The following is a 21,026-nucleotide window of genomic DNA, read 5'->3' on the forward strand; positions in this document are numbered from 1 at the left end:
GACCCCTGGGGGGGTAGTCAAATGACATTTTCACAAGGGTCGCCCGATTCATAACAGGAGCAAAATGACAGTGATGAAGTAGCAACAAAAGTGATTTTATGGTTGCGGGGGTCACCACTGTATGAAAGGGTGGAGACATGAGGAAGGTTGAGAACCTCTGTTCTAGAGCCTGCAGCTTCCTGGCAACCTGTGGCAGTGAAAGAGGGGACACAGATCAAGGGCTAAACCACAGCCACCGGGGAGGAAGGCCTGGGTTGCCACCTGGTTTGCATCACGCCTTTGTTCTGCCCTAATCCGCAGGGACAGCAGCCCCGGAAGGTCAAGGCAAACACCCCGTCTCCACACCGGGCCTGAGTCCCACCCTTTTTCACAGGGCATGAGGTTGCTACGCACCCAGGCAGCTCCCCCCACACTCTATTTAAACAGCCCTGACAACTTCACTAAGCCAAAGTGTGGGCCTTCAGCCAGCATGCTCCCCAGGGCTGCTCACCTGCTCGGCCTGCAGCTGTCCCTGGTGTGCGGCTGCTGGGCTTCCGGCTGTCAGGAGATGGAGTCTTCTGCTGACTTCAGCCTCCCGGGAGATTACTTCCTATCGGGCTTGTTCCCTCTCCATGATAACTGTCCAGAGATAAGAAGCAAACCTGAGGTGACCTTGTGCGACAGGTAAGTGAAGAGTCAGTAGAGCCATCACCTAGCTGGGTCAGGGGTGAGTGGTGAGGGGGCGGTCTGACATTCCCTCTTCAGCCAGAAGCTTTGCCTGATCCAACCCCTCACCTGAACAGCCCCCAATTTCTCCACCCATCGGTAGCGGCCACCTTCAAGTATAGGCTAGGCCTTCCAGGTCCCACTTTGAGGCCAGTTATTTTACCCTTGTTATTTTTTGACTTGGTGACAACGGTAGATGGTGAAGATCAAGCGGTGGTGGTGTGGGGGTCCCTTCTCACCCATTTCCCACCTCCTCTTTACTCCTCCCGAAGTTCTAGACTCGGTGGGTCTCCCTTAAGGTGCGTGGGTTGCTTCGCAAGGAAGGAAGGGGGAGCACCAAACAGCAGATGCTGCTGAGGGTCGGCAGAACCAAGTGAGATGGCGCGGAGCTGACCGTCTAGCTGGAGAGAAACAACCGTTCTTCTTTAACAGCAGACCGCTGCTTGGTGGTCCCTGCAGGCTCACCAGGCGTGCCCCCAGTGGGAAGCAAACAACAGCTGGTGGCTGGCTCAGGGTGGAGGGTGAGGACAGCACAGCTCTGGGGAGAGACGACCAGGCTGAGGAGACAGGCTGTGTGGTGGGCTAAGGGGCAGGAGAGAGAAGAGGGGGGCATGGAGACTGGCGTCAGATGACAAGAGTTGGGGGCACAGTTTTGGTTTCCGCCAAGTGTCTCAACGGACAGAAGTGATAGAAATGATGGAGCCTTGTAAGGTGACCAGACGTCCCGCTTTTGGCGGGACAGTCCTGATTCTGAACAATTATTCCCGTGTCCCACGGCATTTTAAAAAAGTCCCGATTTTTGGAAAGAATGCAGGACAAGCTAGGTTATACGGTTTTCAGCTGCCATGTGGCTATTTTGCCAGGATATGAGTTTTATCAATGGTGTCCCGCTTTACCATTGTTAAAATCTGATCACCTTATAATTAATGAGAAGGGTGTCTGGACCACGGGATGATTGAGTCCAGTCTCCGAGCAAGGCCAAACCGCATGCCCAGCATGTCCCTACTGGGTTTCCCCAAACCGCAGTTCCTAATGTGGCCCTGAGCCCGCATTCCTGAGTACAGGTGAGAAGCACCAGGTACACACGCTTGGGCTCTGCTGTGGACTCCCAAGCCTTTCGGTGCTGATATAATTATCCCAAAGGGGCTAGGGTTGCCCCATCTCCCGACACCTGCGGGAATTGTGTGCCCCAGGGCCCACAGCTACAGGGGACCAAACAGGTGACCTGGAGATTCCTCTCCACCTGCCTCTCCTGTTGCCATGGGATCAGGGTCAGCTCCCAGCAACCCCATGTGCCCGGGGTAGAAGGCCCCATAGAGTGCTCCGTGGCTGTGTCCCTTCAGAAACAGCTCACCAAGCTCGTCTCTTCCAAAGCCCCTCTGGGTGCATTCAATCTGTCAGCCTTCCAGTTAGTCAGCAAATGCTTGTCTCTTTGAACTCTTCCTCTCTCCCCACCAAAGCCTGGGATTCCAGGAGGGCAGGAGTCTTGGTGGAGGCCCTGGGGGATGCAAACAGCATGCTCAACCGCTAACCAAAAGCTTGGAGGCTCAAGTCCTACCAAAAGTGCCTAGGAAGAAAGGTGTGGTGATCTCCTCGTACGTCAGCCATTGAAAACCCTATGGGGCATTTTTTTCCCCTTGGACACAAATGGGGCCACCATGATGGACCCAGTCTATGGCAACTAGTTTGTAGATTGAACCAAATGAGAAATTGCCAATGGTGGTAACATGATGTAGTCCCTTGGGTGGAAGGGGTTAAATTGTTTTGTTGCTAATAGAAAGGTGGACTTGGGTGGAGTCCACCCAGAGGAGCCTTGAAATAAGGCAGCTTGCTTCCGAAAGGTCTGCCCTGGGTAACTGGGGAGCACAGTTCGCCTGGGGCACACAGTTGCCGTGAGCCGGAGAGAAGTGGCTAGCCGCGGTTTGGGCGGGTGCCAGCAGGCCCTGTCCTTCTCCGGTCTCTGCTCTGCTTTCCTACAGGCCCGATAGCTTCAACGGCCACGGCTACCACCTCTTCCAGGCCATGCGGCTTGCCGTAGAGGAGATAAACAACTCCACAGCCCTGCTGCCGAACGTCACCCTAGCCTATGAACTGTATGACGTGTGCTCCGAGTCGTCCAATGTGTACGCCACGCTGCGCATTCTCACCCTGCCGGGGACGCAGCACATAACGCTCCAAGAAAACCTGCCCCACTACTCCCCCAAGACAGTGGCTATGATCGGGCCTGACACCACGAACCACGCGGCGACCGCCGCGGCCCTGCTGGGCCCCTTTCTGGTGCCCCTGGTAAGCTAGAATCTTAGCCGTCTCCCCTCCCGCTCATGGCCGGGTGGTTGGGCAGGAGCTGCTGTGCCACCGAGAGCCCAACCTGGCATATGGCTCAGCTGGCAGAGGTGCCCGCCCACGGTGACCACTGCCCCACCACGCTTCCTTCCCAGGGGTTGCTTCCAGACTTCCCTGCCTCCACGCTCACGGAGGAACCCATTCTCCTTCTAACCGACTGCATCCGGCCACTCACCTTCTGCTCTTTGCTCTGCTCCCAGCTATTCTAGTACCTTCCTTGAGACCTGAGCATCCTTCCCTCCCCTCCCCATAAACACCGCACCCACTTCCAGCCTAGCCTGCCTGGCTGAAAGATGGTGACAACCCTTACTTAGGCTCTGTTGTCCCTCTCTCCTCTGGCTTGTCAACTTCTCTCTCTAAGTCTCTTCCTTATCTTTGACCTTGTCCAAACCCTTCTTTGTCCCCTAAACCCTTCCAGACCCCTCTGCAGTCAGCCTGGTTCACACCATCTCCCTCTCGCCTCTTCCCGTTGCAACATCTCAGCAGAATTCTTGGCTGGCTCCCAAGAAACCAAACTCACTGCCATCCAGTCGAGGCTCTCCTTGTAGCATTGGCCTCTCGCTCTGCACGCTGGCTCCCTCTCAGTGCCCCTCCCTGTCACCCAGAAGGCCCTCCAATCCCCAAATCCAAGGAGCACTGGCTTCTTGGTCCTTCTCGATCTTACATGATCTTCTTTGTGGCATTTTGGTCTATCGGCCCTTCCAGGAAGCTCCCGCCTGGGCATTTGTGACCCTCCCTGTCCCCCACCCCGTGTGCTCTCTCAGTCTCCTAGCGAGAGTTCTGGGCCCCTGGGCTCCTCTTTCCTCTCCCAGTCCAGCGTTGGCTGTGGGCTCGCGCCTTCACTTCCAACCTGGACCCCCGAACCTCACCTCCAGGTGTTCAGCAGACATCTTCACGTCTTGGACCCAGTGGGCCCCACATGGATCTCACCTCCCATTACAACCACACCTGCATCCTTCCCAAAGGACCTTCTCCACCCTGATCAGAGACCCAGAAGTCCCAACAGGCGTCCCCCTGCCCCTGCTCCCCTGGCTTAGCTACCAAGGCCACACCTTCTATATTCTAAACTTGGCCAAGGCCAAGCCCTCTCCCCTTTGCCCCTGCCCGCAGCCTCCATTCAGACCGCTACCTGATCTCACCTTGCTGATGCTAATACTTCCCTGGGGGTCCCCTGACTCCGGTCCTCTCCACATGCACCTCACCTACATCAGAGCTACGCAGCTAGAACAAGAGCTTATCCGCATACACCCTTAGAGGCTCCCCAGGGCCTACAGCAAAAAGCCCAAGCCCTTAGGCCTGGCATGGGGGCCTCCCCAAGGGCGCCGTACCAACTGTTATGTCTGTTTCACAAGCTTTATTGTAAATGAAATGGGGATTTACATTTTAGATCTTCAACTGACTATTCAACAGTCTGGACTGCTCCCCAACAGCCCCCACCCAATAGCTGAGCCCTTCACCCACACTTTCATTGCTCTTCTCTCTCTTGTGAATTACTTTCTTCCACTTTACCCAAGTTAACTCCCTTCACCAGTCTGGCCCAGTCACGGCCTTACCTTGCCCTCCCCCCATGGCAGTACCAACTGTTCATGTGCTCGGCCGCTCGGCAGAACATTGGAGGTTCAAGTCCTCCAGCCATGCTTCAGAAGAAGGGCCTGGTAACCCCAGGCCAACTGGCTGGCTTGCCCAGCCATGCCTCCTCAAGCTCCCCTCCACTGTAGCGTCCACTGCTGCTGCAGCCACATGGAGCACAGAGCACGGAGCCCCGCTCTACTCCACGCACACAGGTTCAGGTTTTGTTCCCTGTGCTTAGGATGCCTGGCCCTGTCCCCTTGTCCATCCTTCTGTCCAGCAGAGTCCCTCTTGAGGGGCCCCACTCTGTTGTCTGTACATAATCTGTCACTCCAAAATACCATGGGCGGTTCCCCAGGAGGACCAGGGTGGGACCACAGTTCTGTCCCCTCGGGCCCTCACTGAGGTTGGCCGCCATGGCCTGGCTGCACTGACCTCCCCTCCCGGTGGCAGATCAGCTACGGGGCCAGCAGCGCGATGCTCAGCGCCAAGCAGCAGTTCCCCTCCTTGCTGCGTACCATCCCCAGCGACGAGAACCAGGTGGAGACCATGGTGCTGCTGCTGCAGAGCTTCGGCTGGGTCTGGATCTCAGTGGTGGGCAGCGACGGCGACTACGGGCAGCTGGGGGTGGAGGCGCTGGAGGAGCAGGCCACCCAGCAGGGCCTCTGCGTCGCCTTCAAGGGCATCGTGCCTTTCGCGGCGCAGGCGGGCGACGAGCAGATGGAGGCCATGATGCTGGCCCTGACCCTGGCGAGGACCACCGTGGTGGTGGTTTTCGCCAGCAGGCGGCTGGCCCGGGTGTTCTTCCAGTCTGTGGTGCTGGCCAAGCTGACCGACAAGGTGTGGGTGGCCTCGGAGGACTGGGCCATCTCTAGTCACATTGCCGGGCTACCTGGCATCCAGGCCATCGGCACAGTGGTGGGCGTGGCCATCCGGCAGAGGACGGTTTGGGGCCTGCAGGCATTTGAGGAGGCCTACGCCAGGACAGACAAGAGGGTGTCTAGGCCATGCCCGCGGGGCTCTGGGTGCAGCAGCAACCAGCTCTGTCGCAAGTGCTGGGCTTTCACAGAGGACAAGATACCCAAGCTGGCCGCCTTCTCCATGAGTTCTGCCTACAACGTCTACCGGGCTGTGTATGCTGTGGCGCAGGGTCTCCACCAGCTGCTGGGCTGCCCCTCAGGAGCCTGTGCCACGGGCCCTGTCTACCCATGGCAGGTAAGACAACCCAACCCCAGGTGGCACAGAGACAAGCAGTGTGGCCACTCTCTGGCTGCCCTGCGGGCACTGGGAGCAGGGGAGGGGGGTATGATAGGCTGACTTGAGGACTGGTCCCTTCTCATCTCTGAACTGTGCCCTCCTGTCACCCCTGAGCGTCCTCAAGAACAAGCCCCAAGGCTCGCAGGAAAACCCTCCTTTAGGAGGGACCTCCTTGTTGGAAGTCGGTTGGTGGCTTGAGGGGCCGGCTCCCCAGAAGGACAAGGCACCCTAAGGACCAGACTGACTTCCAAGCAGGCTGACAATCCCCAGGGCGGTAGCCCATGTAGACCCCCCACCAGGGAGGAGCCAGACAGGCAGAGGAGGGGCAGCCTGTGTCCTCAGTGGTGGCTTCCTGGTCCCCATGTGTTTCAGCTTCTGGAGCAGATCCAGAAGGACACTCTGATCTTTAACGACAACGGGGACCCTCTCAGTGGCTATGACATAATTGCCTGGGACTGGAGTGGCCCCGAGTGGACCTTCCGGGTCATTGGCGCATCCACGTGGCCTCCAGTCCAGCTGGACATCAATAAGACCCAAATCCAGTGGCCTGGAGGGAAAGGCCAGGTAGCGCTATCACTCTTCACAGAGCAGGAGGGGGACCCCAGGTGCTAGGCCCCATGTTCTCCCCAGCCTGGCCTGGGAGGCTCCAGGGGCTAGAGGACCGATGTTTGGGAGGCTTTGGCTCACACCGCTGGGAGTGGGTGCGGGGCAGGCACACAGCTTCTGTCCCTCTCCACTCACACGGGAACTTCCCCTTGACTCGGGCCCCTCCACCTGCCTTCCAAACACCTGGGCCTCTTTACAGGTGCCCAAATCCGAATGCAGCGAAGCCTGTTTGGAAGGGCACCGGCGCGTGGTCATGGGTGCCTACCACTGTTGCTTCAGGTGTGTGCCCTGTGAGGCTGGGACCTTCCTCAATGAGAGTGGTGAGTGGGCATGTGAGTGGGCGGCTGACCCTGCTCCTGGGGTCTGTAGACAAGAGACCCCGCCTCGGGCTCCTTGCCCACCCCTGGCCCAAGGGCCCGGGCTCCAGACACCCTACTTGGTTGGCTAGGTACAGGGCGAAGGATGCTTGCTGCCAGTCTGAATTCCAGCAAAAAGTCTCAGGTCTGTCCTTGCTTAAAGGCTCCCATCATGCCCCCTCCGGGCGCAGACTCATTTTAACTGCAACCTCCAATCCAAACAGATTCGGCTAGCTCTCCCTTTTGCCCTCCTGTCTGGAGAGTCACCTCTATTGTCCTTGCCAATGACAGCCCGCACCTGGAGTGCAGACACTAGCATGCCTGCAGCCACAAAAGCAGCCTGTTCCACCCCCTTGCCTCCCACTGTGCAAGGTTGAGGTCAGAGAGCAAAGGCAGAGTTAAGGTTATGATTGCCTCCCCAGCGCTGGACTCCAGAGGCCACCCCTTTTGCTTTGGATATTTCTGCTGGGGTGGGGATTTCCTCTCTCTCTGTCTTTAGAAGGAGCCCTAGTGGCATGTTGGGCCAAGCTTTGGGCGGCTCACCACAACGTCAGTGGTTCAACCCGCCCAGCTGCTCCGTGGGGGAGATGGGGTGAGACTGTCTGCTCTGTAAAGATATAAAGTCACGGAAACCTTAAGGCACAGTTCCTCTTTGTCCTGGAGGGTTTCTATGAGTTGGAATCAACTCAGTGGCACTGGGTTTGCTCTTGTTGGGTGGTGGCGCGGCATTGGGCTGCTAACCTCCAGGTCAGCAGTTCAAAACCACCAACTGCTCCATGGGAGAAAGATGAGGCTTTCTACTCCCAGAAAGAGTTACAGTCTCAGGAACTCACAGGAGCAGTTCTCCTCTGCCCTATAGGGCCGCCATGATTTAGAATCGACTCCTTGGGTGTGGGTTGGGTCTTTGCGGTTCTCTGTCCTCGGGGTCAGAGCACTCATGAAGCAGCAGCTCTGGTCAGGGGTGGACATGCTTGGGACAAAGATGAAAGCGTGCTGCCTTCAGGGCTGCTGCTAGCACCTGACCAAGGCCTCGTAGCGCGGGGACAGTGCTACCAGGCTAAGACCCTCCATAGGGACCTCTTGGTTCAGAAATCTCTTCTGGAGCCTTCAGGGCCTATCCGTGTAACCTGCTTAGACTCAGGGTCCCATCAGGATTATCCTGTCCCCACCCCAACCCCGGCTCAGTGGGCCTGGCAGAGCCTGCCTTCTCTGGTACGGCTCTCCCCGCTGGGCTCACCTGGCTTTCAGAAGCCTTCTCCACCTTCTCTTTCAGACCTCTACCGCTGCCAGCCGTGTAGGAGAGAAGAATGGGCGCCCCAGGGAAGCTCAACTTGCCACCCCCGCACCCTGGTGGTTTTCACCTGGCGCGACCCCATCTCTTGGGTGCTGTTGGCAGCTAATACCCTGCTGCTACTGCTGCTGGCTGGGACTGCAGGCCTGTTTGCCTGGCACCTCGATACCCCTGTGGTGAGGTCAGCAGGGGGCAGTCTGTGCTTTCTCATGCTGGGCTCACTGGCAGTGGGCAGCTGCAGCCTCTATTTCTTCTTTGGGGTGCCCTCGCTGCTCACCTGCTTGCTGCGGCTGGCGCCCTTCTTCCTTGGGTTCACTGTCTTCCTCTCTTGCCTGACTATCCGCTCTTTCCAGCTGGTGTTCATCTTCAAGTTCTCCGCCAAGGTCCCCGGCCTGTACCATGCTTGGGTCCAAAACCACGGGGCTGGCTTCTTCGTGGTGCTCAGTTCAGCAGCTCAGCTGATCATCTGTCTAACGTGGCTTGTGGTGTGGACGCCCCTGCCCGCCAGGGAACACCAGCGTTTCCCACAGCTCGTGTTGCTGGAGTGTACCAAAGCCAACTCTCTTGGCTTCATGCTGGCTTTTGCTTACAGTGGCCTCCTCTCCGTGTGCGCCTTTGCCTGTAGCTACCTAGGCAAGGACCTCCCAGAGAACTACAATGAAGCCAAATGTGTCACCTTCAGCCTGCTCCTCAACTTTGTGTCATGGATCACCTACTTCACCTTGGCCAGCATCTACCAGGGCAAATATCTGCCTGCCGGCAACGTGATGGCCATACTGAGTAGCCTGTGCAGTGGCTTCAGTGGCTATTTCCTCCCCAAGTGCTATGTGATCCTTTGCCGCCCAGACCTCAACAACACAGAGCACTTCCAGGCCTCTATCCAGGACTATACGAGGCGCTGGGGCTCCACCTGACCGCTGGAAACCTCCCCTGCTTGGAAGACCTGGGGTTTCTGGGAGGCCTTTGAGCCCAAGGGAATGCCTCAGCCCAGGCGCCAAGCTGGCAGTGAGAGAAAGAGAGAGAGGTTTGTCCCTGTGCTTGTGTAAATTGCTGCAGTTTGATGGTTTGTTTTGAACTGGAATTTGGACGCGGGCATTCAAAGTTCCAACCGGGATAGAAGATTCTTCAGATTAAGGAACATACTTGCTAACATCGTTTACAAAAATAATGATCTGCATCCTAGTGACGTGAGTAGCATTACGAGCAGCCATTTAAGACACCGTTCTCTGCTTGCCAGGAGCAAACCAGTAAGACAGGAACTAGAAGCTCGTGGAAAAAACAAGTCGACATAAGCCACAATCTCATTTACTCTGAGGCCACAAGAAGCAGACAGGGTTCAGCCACAGCTACTGACTATTATGACTGGGGTTACAATAGCTGGTCCTAGATTGATTGGGAGAAAATATAGAAAGTACGGATTCTTCATTTTAAAAAGCCAGATAAGCCAGAACAGTAGGGAAAAGAGGATTCCCTGAGGTGATTGCCCTCAGACATTCTTGTAACTACATCTTTGTACTGGTTATTTCTGGTTTGGTCATGGCTGATGAAGCAAAACCAGAAAGCACCCACATTTGTAAAATCATTGCAGTGTAAAATCCTATGAGTCAGTGACCTGCTTGAAACTTAATTTTCCTCCTAGACCACAAGGGCAGCATGCACGTTGCAGAGCAAACAAGCCTCATGGCAGGTAGAGTTGGTAACAACAGCGGTGCACTCAAAGAGGTGGCCCACCATGCTGGTTTGAATGTGTGTTGCTTCCACAGTCCTACCAATAACCAAAACTCCCACATCGGGCTCCGGAAAGGGCTCTTAATGCTCGCCACCTTCTGAGGCTCCCATCCCACATCTCTAATCTGCAATTTCCCCCAGTCTAATCATTCTGCATCACCCAGGTCCAATCTGGCTTTGCTTCATTGGCCATAACTGAACTAGGTCAAACAGGTGGAAAGCCCTGAGGTGATTCATTAGTGAAATCGAGTGGCACACCAAATGAAGACTATTGTGCATAAGGGGGGGTGTTCTACTTTAAAACCATTCATATAAGACCAAAAGACAGACAGTGACTTAAAAGCAAAGATGAGAAGATAAAAGGGAAGAGCCAGCACACAGAGAGCGTGCTGATACATTGGAATTAATATAATTAATGTCTCGAACAATCTGTTTTGAATTTGTCAATGGGAACCTAGTGTGCTATGTAAACCTTCACCGAAAAGGCAATAACATTGTATTTGAAAAATTCTCGGCTCCTCAGAGTACTGGTTTGGGACAGGCAATTGAGAAATGGGCTATTTAAAATGGAGGTAGATAAAGGCATGATGTAGCTGGCTTACATGCTCTGTGAGTGCACCAGTGTGCTTACGCTCAAAATGAGGGAGACAGAATAGATTTCACTTTTCTTGATGAGTCTGGGGAAGAAAGAATTGGGAAAGATGCTGATAGGACTATGTGTTAGGCTGAGTTGTCTAGAGAAATCATGTGACACTCATATGTATAAGAAAGAGCTTTATATCAAGAAATAATTATATAGCAAGAAGGCATTCCACCCAGTCTAAGTCAAGTCCATAAATCCAATGCTAGTCCATAAGTACCTCTTCAGACTTACACAGCCTACATGCTGGTAACCTAGAAAGGTGAAACTGGAAGCCAAAGGATCTCAGGCCTATAGGTGCAGCATTGTATTAAGTCCGAGGTTAGTGAGAACAAGACAGAGTGCTGGTCGCTCTCAGGGTCAGGTGACCCACACGGGACTGCCCCTGGAGGCAGACACTGTCCTAGTGAAATCCCATTCACGAGAAAGGTGAAATGAGTGGCAGAGAGAAACAGTTCCCAGAGTCCCTCACTCTCATCCAAAAAGCCACACCTCAAGGAGGTGTCATTTATCTACCAATTGATTGACAGGTTTGGATCCACCCACCCCTAGTCATGAGTGTCTAATTGATATAAAATCAGTTACTACAGAGGATGACTCAGCTGTGAGTATTGAGTCAGGCTGTGGGGGTGGAGGGGGAAACTTGTGTAGTGAATTACTACAGAACCTTCTAAACCATGCATGGAGTTGTAACTCCCACACGGTGATTGGGTGGGGCCATGCAAATGTAGTGCATGTGCCCTTCAAGGGGATTTGACAGCCAGCTTATTATGCAAATTAGATGAGCCACCCTTGGGTGGGGCTATGCAAAGGAGTTTAATGGCAGCCTAAGAGGTTACGGGACAGTTTTGCTACATTGCTAGGCTTTAAAGAAAGCCGATCCCAGAGCAGAATGGGGACTTCCCTACCACCCAAAAGAAGAGCCAGGACACAAGTGTGTCCTCTGGATCTGAAGTTATCTTAGATGGTAACACCAGAGAAGCAGTTGCGGAGAAACGGTGACAGCAGAACAGAGAAACCAACACTGGATGGCAGAGTGGGCTTTCCGACTCACAAGACAGCTACAGCCACAGCTGGCATGCTGCCCCAGTGAGCAAGAGAGCTGAGCATCTTTGGGCAGGAGGCTTCCTGGTGGCGTGGGCTGCCTCTGGGCACTTGTGTGTAGAACTAATGAGCATTGCAACCTGACAGAGGCCAGCCCACGAGGCTCTGTGCTGAGGGAGAGACCTACCTGCCTTTGGAAACCTCCGAGGGGCTGACCTGGCAAAAGAATGATGCTGGATTGTAACCATTTACTTCCCGTAATAAACCCACTGCTGTGAATATGGTCTGTGAGTTTCATGCAGCCAGTAGCAATAAAGTCGAATGGTCAAAAGGTTGGAGCGAGGAAGCACCTCTGACCTCCCCTCAATAGGAATTAGCCCTGTCAAGGGCTTACGTGGAGAGCAAATGTTTTGAGAATGATGAGGGCAATCAATGTACAGATGTGCTTTACACAATTGATGTATGTATGGATTGTGATAAGAGTTGTATGAGTCCCTAATAACATGATAAAAAAGAATACCTACAAAATCTCAACAAAAAAAGTAAAAAAAATAGGAATTAGCCTTGAGCTGATGTTGATGGTGGTTCTCTCCTTCCTCTGTGAAGTTGTGAGAAAGGATGTACCCTGACAACATTTTCACACACACAATAAAAAAGTGGAATTTATGTTTGTGTCTTGGCTGTGCTTCCTCTCTGGGGAGGGGGAAGCGTCTCTTCTCAAAGTTTGGAGGGGTCGGGCAGGGCGACCCTAAGGTGTGCATCACTGGACTCAGCGGGCGACCATCTGAGATGGACCGGCTAGCTTGAAGTTGCTAAGCAACTCAGAAGGCGGGGCTCAGAGGCGAAAGGACGTTGTGGCCCCACCCATTTCTGTATTCCATTGGACGTTCTCTAAGTGACCACGCCCCAGGGCGGGACTTAGGAACCCCTACGCGCCCGAGGCGCCACGCCCCGGGCGGCGCGCTCTGACGTCACGTCCGGCGGTGGCGACAGCGGCCGTCTCCACACGGTCGGTGGGGCCTGTACGTCCCGGGCAGTTGGTCCGGGGGGCGGGCTGTGCTGACAACAGGGACGGAGGCAGTGGGGCCGGCACCGGGAGGACGGTACAGGTGAACAGGTGAGGAGGGCGAGAGCGGGAAGGAACGGGCCGCGGCGTCCGCTAACGGGCTTACGTCCGCGGCGTCTTCCGCCCGGCTGCTCTGGACTTGTGGGCGCGGCGTGGGCGCTGCTCACCTGGCCGCACTGCCACCCCCCGCTGGCCGGCGTTCCTGCGCGGCTCCCTCCGCCTTTACGCCTGTTCTTTGATTGCACGGAGCAGTAGCCCCTCACACCTGTGTCTCTCCTGTTCCGCCCTTCCTCCTGCGCCCCGTCCCCAGGAAGCGCCCAGCCAGGCTCCCCTTGGCAGCGTGCACCCTCCCACCTCGCCCCCATCCCTCGCGCCGTAGACTGTGTGAGTGGAACCCTTGTTCCTGCCTCGCAGCCTCCCTTCGTTCTTCCTCCGCTGCAGACCATGGAGGGATCCTTCGTGCAGCACAGCGTGAGGGTCCTGCAGGAGCTCAACAAGCAGCGAGAGAAGGGCCAGTACTGCGACGCCACGCTGGATGTGGGGGGCCTGGTGTTCAAAGCGCACTGGAGCGTGCTGGCCTGCTGCAGCCACTTCTTCCAGAGCCTGTCCGGAGAAGGGCCCGGGGGCAGTGTGATCCTCCCCTCCGGCTTCGCGGAGATCTTTGGCCTCCTGCTGGACTTTTTCTACACTGGTCACCTTGCCCTCACCTCCGGGAACTGCGATCAGGTGCTCCTGGCGGCCAGGGAGCTACGAGTGCCGGAGGCCGTGGAACTGTGCCAGAGCTTCAAGCCCCCAGGCTCCGTGGGACAGCAGGCGTGTGACCAGAGTGGGCTGGGGGGACCTGCCTCTCAGGATGGGAGCTTCTGCCTCAAGGAGCCAGCGGGCTTGGAGGAAGAGGAAGTAGCAAGGACTCTGGGTCAGGAGCCCAGCCACAGCCCTCAGAGGCCCCCGCTGAGCCCCCCTGCTCAGAGTGAGAGCCCCTCCTTCTTCCGTGGGAAAGTCAAGCAGGCCCTGAAGCTTGGGCCCCCAGAAGACAAGGAGCCTGAGGACTGCAAAGTACCCCCAAGGCCCTTTGAGGCTGAAGGTGCCCAGCTGCACGGCGGGGGTCATGAGGTATGGTGCAGGCAAAGGAGGATAGAAAGACAGTTTCTGGCACACATGTGGGCCCTGAGGGCTAACTTTTTCTTTTTTTTTAACCTGGGTAGGGACCTAAGGTTTTTCCCACAGCTGGGTCATTGTCTCTTCCTGCAGTCCCTGGTGAGCGCTGTCCATGGTGGCCACAGTCCTGAGGTGAAGGGAGCTGCCTGGGGGCCCAGGTGTTTCCCCAGACTTTCAGTTTCCATGCAAAGCCACAGCCTTCCCTGGGACCCTCAGAGGACTAGTCACTGATGAAGGGGCTCCTCTGGGATGGAGCTGGGTGGAGGCCTCGTAGAGCCCCCTGCTGGTGTCTGGGTGACCTCGGACTCCCCTGCCCCCTCTCTGCTCTAGTGGGAAGTGGTGGTCCAAGTTGAGGATGATGGAGAAGGCAATTACGGGTCTGAGCCTGAGAATGTACTTGCCAAGAGGAAGCCCAACGTCACCACCAAGACCTGTGCAGGCGAGCCGGCCCTGGGTATGGGCTCCCCAGTGGCGGAGGCCACTGAGAACAGGAGAGGCACGGTGGGGCCAGCGGAATGCCCCATTTGTCACAAGAAATTCCTCAGCAAATACTACCTAAAAGTCCACAACAGGTACATGTTCTGCTTTTGTTTTTTCCTGATTCCTTTTCCATGTCATTTTGGCCATGGGGTGGGGGCTGCACATCCCACTGATAAGCTGTGTAGGGCCTGGGTCTCCTACCCACAGAACACCAGCAGTGACTTGCATCTCCTTAGGGACTGAGGACCCAGCTTGGTTAGAATCCTGCTGCCTCAACCACCCACTGCCCTGTGGTTGGGGATGGAGGTGTGGGCACTGTGGACCTTGATCCCCAGCCAGCCTGGGCTGCAGTACTGCTAAAGCTCAGCAGTTGGGCTTTGGGGTCAGGGAGCTGACCGTTAGAGCAGGTGCTGTCCACGTTTCTGGGAAATGGATGTCGGTCTGCACCAGAGCTTCATTCTGCGGAGCATCCAGGAGGGTGAATGGCCGCTCGAGCACGCATCCCAGGAGCCCCCTGGTGGCAGCTGTTCCCCAGGCAGGGCGCACAGGGATGCAAGCAGGGTCTGTGGTCTTCAAAAGACCACATGTCTAGAGCTGCAGCGCCCAACAAGGTCACTCGTACCCGCATGTGGTTATTCTAATTTGAAATTAAATGGATTAAAGTTAAATACAGCTAGCTTCTGTTCCCCAGACTCCTTAGTCAAGTTTCAGAGGCCCGGCAGCCACCTGTGGCTCCTGGCTTCCGAACTGGCCAGTGCGGGCATATCTGGGAGTGCCCATTCCAGAGTCTGCAGGCCCCAGAGAGGGCAGTTAGAAGACATGCCTTCCGGGGCCCAGCCCACCACCTCTGGTCCCCTGCTGTGTGACTTCTTGACCAAACCAACTTGGGCATACACATTTTCTCGGTCTAACTCTGGGAAGCCATCACAGTTGGCTGGCATTGGAGATGGAGTGGGACCTGTGTGCCAGGGGGCCCTGGGAAGCCCAGAGAGGATGTCTGGGGCGACTGTGGACCCTCCCAGTGCTCCCCCAACATGAGACTCTGGCGTGAACCAGCACTCCCCCAGAAACATGGACAGCGGCCAGCTCCATGCCCCAAAGCCCCAACCGTCGAGCTTAGAGATACTGCAGGCCAGGCCTTGGAGAAGGCCCACACCCCCCTCTCCCCAGCCCCTGCATGGTGATGTACTCTTCTCTTCCTCTCACCCCTGGTAGGAGCCAGCAGGGGATCAAGGTCCACAGCGGGGGTGGCCACCTGGCTCCTCCCTCCCTCCTTTCCCCACCCTCAGCTTCCAGTGGCTGCCACACTGGGATGGGCATAAGGATAAGTGACCTAGTAGCAGGTTGATACTGCCCCTGGGAGCCCCCTGAGATCAGGCTTCATTCCTTTCCGTCATTAGACAGACCAGCTGCCAGGGCCCTTGGGCCACAATAGTGGACACAGAGACCCCCTGAGGTGCCTCCCTTATAGCAGGGAGACACAGGTGGCAAGTACAGCAAAGAGGAAGGTGCAGAGTAAGGGAGAAGGGGAGAAGCATTGTGGGAGCAGCAGTGGCTAGACTAGAGCATTCTGGGTGGGTCCGGGGCCCTTTGAAATAGAGACGGCTTGGGAAGGCTAGGTGAGGAAGAGAGCTGAGTGGGTAGCTGTGGAAAGGCCTGCCTGGTAGTAGGAATGAGTGAGCCTGGTGGGAGGGCGGTAGAACAAGGGTGCCAGCCCTTGGGGGTCTGGCTCAGGTGGTGAGGGGCAGGGCAGTACACCCAGGGGCTCTGGGAGACCCTTCAGGACAGAAGGGGAAGGTTTGGGGCAGAGCAGTGATATGGGCTGACTTAGAGGTACCCCCCACCCCGAACACTGAAGCACAGGTGGACAGTGGAGGGAAGGAGTGGTGGTCAGTGCCTGGGCAGGGTTTGAAGGTGGCACCATGATCTCTGCAAGCAACATGAATGGTTTCTCTAGCTCATCAGGACCAGGGGTCAATTTGCTTCCAGAAAGCATGTTGGGCCACGCCCTGAGTGAGGGGGGCCTTGGTGAAGCCAGAAAGGGCTAGAGGCTTGCTTTCCGCTGTGGCTGCAGGCCCTGCCAGGTCCCCCCAAAGGGACATTCTGGGCTTGCTCCACAAGTCCTCCAGCCCAGTCTGAAGGGTCCTCCCTGCTCTCTGGGCTTTCTGGGGCCTACTGAGCCCCAGGGCGAGCCTGGGCTGACCTCAAGGCAGCCCTTCTTCCGGTCAGCAGCCACTAGTCTATGGGTAAGCCTTGGGCACTGATGGAGGGTGGGGGCCCCACCCTGCCCCACCCTGCCCCAGCCCCAATCTCCTGTGGCTTGTCCTGGCAGGAAGCACACTGGAGAGAAGCCCTTTGAGTGTCCTAAATGTGGGAAGTGTTATTTCCGGAAGGAGAACCTCCTGGAGCATGAAGCCCGGAACTGCATGAACCGCTCTGAGCAGGTATTTGGAGGCTGGCCTAGATCCTGTGGGCTGGTGTGCTGGCCTGGGATTGTAGGGGCCCACAGACTCAGGAGAGCCACTCTGGCAGGTCCTGCGCCTGGCTTTATTACAAGTCCAGGAGGGTTTGTGGGTGGTTGCCCAGGTCCCTACTCTGCTTGGGCTCTGGCCATGGGGTACGTACATGGGGGCGTGGCTGCTGGAAAGGCTTCCTGGGTGCTGCACCCCACCCCACTAGCCCCAGGTGAAAGGACCCTTCAAACCTGCCTCTGTCCCCAGAGGCCTGCCTGGCCATGACACCAGCATGGTGCGGTGGATAGGCTTGCAGTGCTTGGCGGCAGTCATGGCTGGCAGGTTACTTGTTGCCCTCTCCCACCCGAGCGTCCCCCCACCCCCAGGCAGACTTCTTCCAGCAGCCAGTGGAAGCCCTGGCAGAGGCTACTACAGAGGGCAGACGCCCCCCTGATGCTGGCCCCGCTTGCCCCTCACACTGCCAGGTCTTCACATGCTCCGTGTGCCGGGAGAGCTTCCGCCGGAGAATGGAGCTGCGGGTGCACATGGTGTCCCACACTGGAGAGATGCCCTACAAGGTCAGGCACAGGCGGGCCCCTGGGCGGTGGGTGGGGAGGTAGCCCTCTACTGCAGCCTCACTGCTGGAGGGCAGCTTGGTGCCACCGCGAATGCGGCCCCTGCTCCACACCAGAACCCCAGTTTCCTGTCCTCTGGTGCCTGCCCAGGCTTCTGTCGTTGCCCCGAGGTGACCGGGGACCTGTTTTCCAGTGTTCCTCGTGCTCCCAGCAGTTCATGCAGAAAAAGGACCTGCAGAGCCACATGATCAAGCTGCACGGAGCCCCCAAGCCTCATGCCGTGAGTGCTGTGTCCTGGCTGGGTAGCAGGGAGGGTTGGGTGCTGCCAGCTTACCCTGCCCTCTGCCCGCAGTGTCCCACTTGTGCCAAGTGCTTCTTGTCAAGGACAGAGTTGCAGCTGCACGAGGCCTTCAAGCACCGTGGTGAGAAGCTCTTTGTGTGTGAGGAGTGCGGGCACCGAGCCTCAAGCCGCAACGGTCTGCAGATGCACATCAAGGCCAAGCACAGGTGGGCACCCGGCAGCCCGTCTGCCCTCCTCCCATGGTGGGGAGGTGAGGACCTCTGAGGTGGGCAGGAATCTTCCAGGCAGAGTGGTTTGGAGGAGCTTCTGTGTCTCCCAGGGCGAATTCTTGGTCTTGGCCTGCCCAAGGTGACCCCTTCCACTCAAGAATGAAAGTGAAGCCACCTTGGCCCAGCTCCTGGTGGTGTGATCCCTCCTTGGCCCTGGTCCAAGGACACAGGTGCTCTTGTGTCAGCCTTGCCCCGAATCCTTGACCTCCTGCCCAGGTGCAGTGGAGGTGAAGTGGGTAGCTTCCTTCTGTGACCCCTCTGCCCTGTGTCCCTGCTTGGACAGGAACGAGAGGCCGTACGTCTGTGAGTTCTGCAGCCATGCCTTCACCCAGAAGGCCAACCTCAACATGCACCTGCGCACACACACAGGCGAGAAGCCCTTCCAGTGCCACCTCTGTGGCAAGACCTTCCGAACCCAAGGTGAGGCCGGCCCAGTCCTGCCCTCCCCCAACCCCCACTCCTAGATCCCAGCCTGGCGGCTGAGCTCTCCTTTGCCCTTGTAGCCAGCCTGGACAAGCACAACCGCACCCATACAGGCGAGAGGCCCTTCAGCTGCGAGTTCTGCGAGCAGCGCTTCACTGAGAAAGGGCCCCTCCTGCGCCACATCGCCAGCCGCCACCAGGAGGGCCGGCCCCACTTCTGCCAGATCTGTGGGAAAACCTTCAAAGGTGCTGGGCTGACGGGTCAGCTGGGGAAGGTCGGGCTGCTGGGAGGGAGGAGGGTGGGAGGAGGACTTGCCTGGAGGGAGAGACCTGGCCCGACTGGGTGGTGATTTCCGAGTTTTGTGAATTAGATGGGGGTCTGCATTTCATATCATCATTCTGTACCCACACTAGTTCCAAACGCTCCCCTGCTGCAGGACCTCAGACCCCTGCTGGAGCCAGGTGGCGGTGGGGCAGGGCTCCCAGGGTACTGTGCAGCCAGTGTGGACCCCTGGCAGGGTACCGAGGCAAGCCCTGATCTCAGGACTGGCCGGGAGAAGCCGCTGGGATGGCTCAGCCCCTTATTGTTTGCCCAGTCTCCCAGCCCGCACTTCCCACATCTCTTGGAGGCTCTTCATGCCCTTGTCCCTCTGCAGCTGTGGAGCAGCTGCGCGTGCACGTCCGGAGGCACAAAGGAGTGAGGAAGTTTGAGTGCACAGAATGTGGCTACAAGTTCACCCGGCAGGTAGGGCAGAGTGCCTCGCCCTCCCCCAGCCCTGAGATAGTACCCCCTTCCACTTCAGGCCCCCTTCCCCTAGCCCTGAGCTGTCACCTCCCTTTTCTAAGCCCCGAGGTACCCCTCTAGCTCAGCCCCCTTCATGCTCCCCTTCACAGGCTCACCTTCGCAGACACATGGAGATTCATGACCGTGTGGAGAACTACAATCCACGGCAGCGCAAGCTCCGGAACCTGATCATCGAGGACGAGAAGATGGTGGTGGGGGCGCTCCAGCCCCCCGGCGAGCTGGAGGTGGGCTCAGCTGAGGTGATCGTGGAGTCCTTGGCCCAGGGTGGCCTAGCCTCCCAGCTGCCAGGACAGAGACTGTGTGCCGACGAGAACTTTGCTGGCCCAGGCGTCATGGAGCCCGGCCTTATCCTCACAGCTGCCATTCCTGAGGACTGTGACACGTAGCCACCGCGGCTGCCCAGCCCCTAATAAACCACCTGACTTTGCACAGTTGCAGGCAAGGCTGCAGTCCTTCCAACTGGGACGCCAGTGCCGCCGCCACCCCCCCCACACACCCTCCCCAAGGAGAACTGGGGGCCTGCGACCCTTGCCAGCCTTCAGCTCTCCTCACATTGACAGCTCTGGGACCATGCCTCTGGCCGTTGGCCCACTAACACCAGTTTTCTTCCTCATTCTCTCTAGGACTGTAGCCAGCTCTGCCAGGAGCATGTGAAATCACATGCTGAGGAAATAATAGCCCGCAGGGCTAGGAATCACCACTAGGCCTTGGAGAGTCAAAGCAGAGTTAGCTACTTAAAACTCGGGGCCCAGTTTGTCACCAGATGCGCAGGGATCTGAGAGCTGGGTTTGGACCTAGAAAACTCGACCCTGGTGCTGGCCGGCCAGAAGTGGCCCTTCCCTTGGGGGAGGTCCTACCTTGGTTGCCTGCACAGGTGGCCTGGAGCTGGAGAGGGCCAGACTTGGGGAGGCCTTGGGTAGCCTCTGGTGGTAGCCCTGGCCTCCAGGTTCTTCACCCGCAGGATGATGAGATGGGATGCCATGTGCACTGAGGGTCACCACCTGTGGCCCTGTGTTCCCAGCTTCCACCTCCTTGTTGGACACCGCCTCACAGCCAGTGTGGATGAGAAAACCCAGTGTAAGATCTGCTGGCTAATAGACCACCCCAGACCTAACAGGATCTGCTGGCCATGTGGCCCAGACACCTGCCTGGGAGGTGGGTGCAGGCCCTGGGCTTCTTCACAGCCTGCGGGCCAGGCTGTGATCTAGCTTCGGTGTCACGAAGGTGGGTCACCTCTGTCAAGGCAGTCAGTCACTCCTCAGGTTTAAGGAGGGGAGCCACTGGGTACTGTTTCCAAACTGCTTCCTGCACCCAGTAAATGCTGCAGGGGCAGTGCTTGGTATGGGCTAGTGGAATTAGCAGTCATGGCTGACCCCAGCAGCTGCAGAGTCTGGGCCCTGCCCATCACTGGTGGTTTCTTAAAATTCCCCCCGCACCTTCCATACCTCCTGGGGGCTGGCCACTAGAAGGGCTCAAGATAGCATTTAATTACAGTAACTGATGGCCCAGATTTTGTATTTCCTATAAAAACTGCTTCAACTGTATTTTTGAGATGCTTCTGAAAACAAACTAAAGCCCTAAGATACTCCCCCCCCCTTCCCATGCTGGGGGCTGGGCTCCTTTGGGATGGTCCTTCCAATGTTAAGGGCACCACCTCCTGGGGTCTGGGTCCATCCCACCGAGGGCTCTTGGCAGTCTGTGGACAGCCTCAGGAGGGGCTAGGGCTGGAGGCAGCTCATGGCACCCGTCTGCACTGGTCAGCAGGATGAAGCCACACATTGCTTAGTCTCCCGGGGCTGGCCTCCGCTTCCTCCATGATGTACCTTTTAGCAATCTCAGAGAAGACCTGAATCTTGGTACATCAAGTCCCCATATGACGGCATAAGCCCTGAGCTCTGGCCCTCCCAGTCAACGTGGGCACTCCCTCTACTCCTGCCCACCCAGCTGCAGCCCCATCT

At 57.1% G+C, this 21,026-nt stretch overlaps 2 protein-coding genes across 3 annotated transcripts; both read left to right on the forward strand.

Moving 5' to 3' along the window:
* The first annotated feature begins 469 nt into the window (after positions 1–469).
* TAS1R1 (taste 1 receptor member 1) lies at positions 470–9,488 on the forward strand. 2 transcript variants are annotated; one of them, XM_075538158.1, is made up of 6 exons: positions 470–663; positions 2,685–2,991; positions 5,071–5,832; positions 6,247–6,438; positions 6,680–6,800; positions 8,110–9,488. In XM_075538158.1, the coding sequence occupies exons 1-6, from the start codon at positions 470–472 to the stop codon at positions 9,039–9,041; spliced, it is 2,508 nt and encodes an 835-aa protein (XP_075394273.1). In that variant the 3' UTR covers positions 9,042–9,488. The 2 variants fall into 2 exon arrangements, with proteins under 2 accessions (XP_075394273.1, XP_075394280.1); XM_075538165.1 differs by lacking the exon at positions 5,071–5,832.
* Positions 9,489–12,525: 3,037 nt separating this feature from the next.
* On the forward strand, positions 12,526–19,491 carry ZBTB48 (zinc finger and BTB domain containing 48). The gene is made up of 11 exons (XM_075550545.1): positions 12,526–12,656; positions 13,047–13,718; positions 14,094–14,335; positions 16,576–16,687; positions 17,182–17,274; positions 17,465–17,551; positions 17,624–17,778; positions 18,125–18,261; positions 18,345–18,509; positions 18,920–19,008; positions 19,158–19,491. Exons 2-11 carry the CDS (start codon positions 13,050–13,052, stop codon positions 19,452–19,454), a joined length of 2,046 nt encoding a protein of 681 aa, XP_075406660.1. The 5' UTR covers positions 12,526–12,656; positions 13,047–13,049; the 3' UTR covers positions 19,455–19,491.
* Positions 19,492–21,026: the final 1,535 nt, after the last annotated feature.

Source organism: Tenrec ecaudatus, chromosome 1 (assembly GCF_050624435.1).
Source record: "Tenrec ecaudatus isolate mTenEca1 chromosome 1, mTenEca1.hap1, whole genome shotgun sequence".
NCBI lineage: Eukaryota > Metazoa > Chordata > Mammalia > Afrosoricida > Tenrecidae > Tenrec > Tenrec ecaudatus.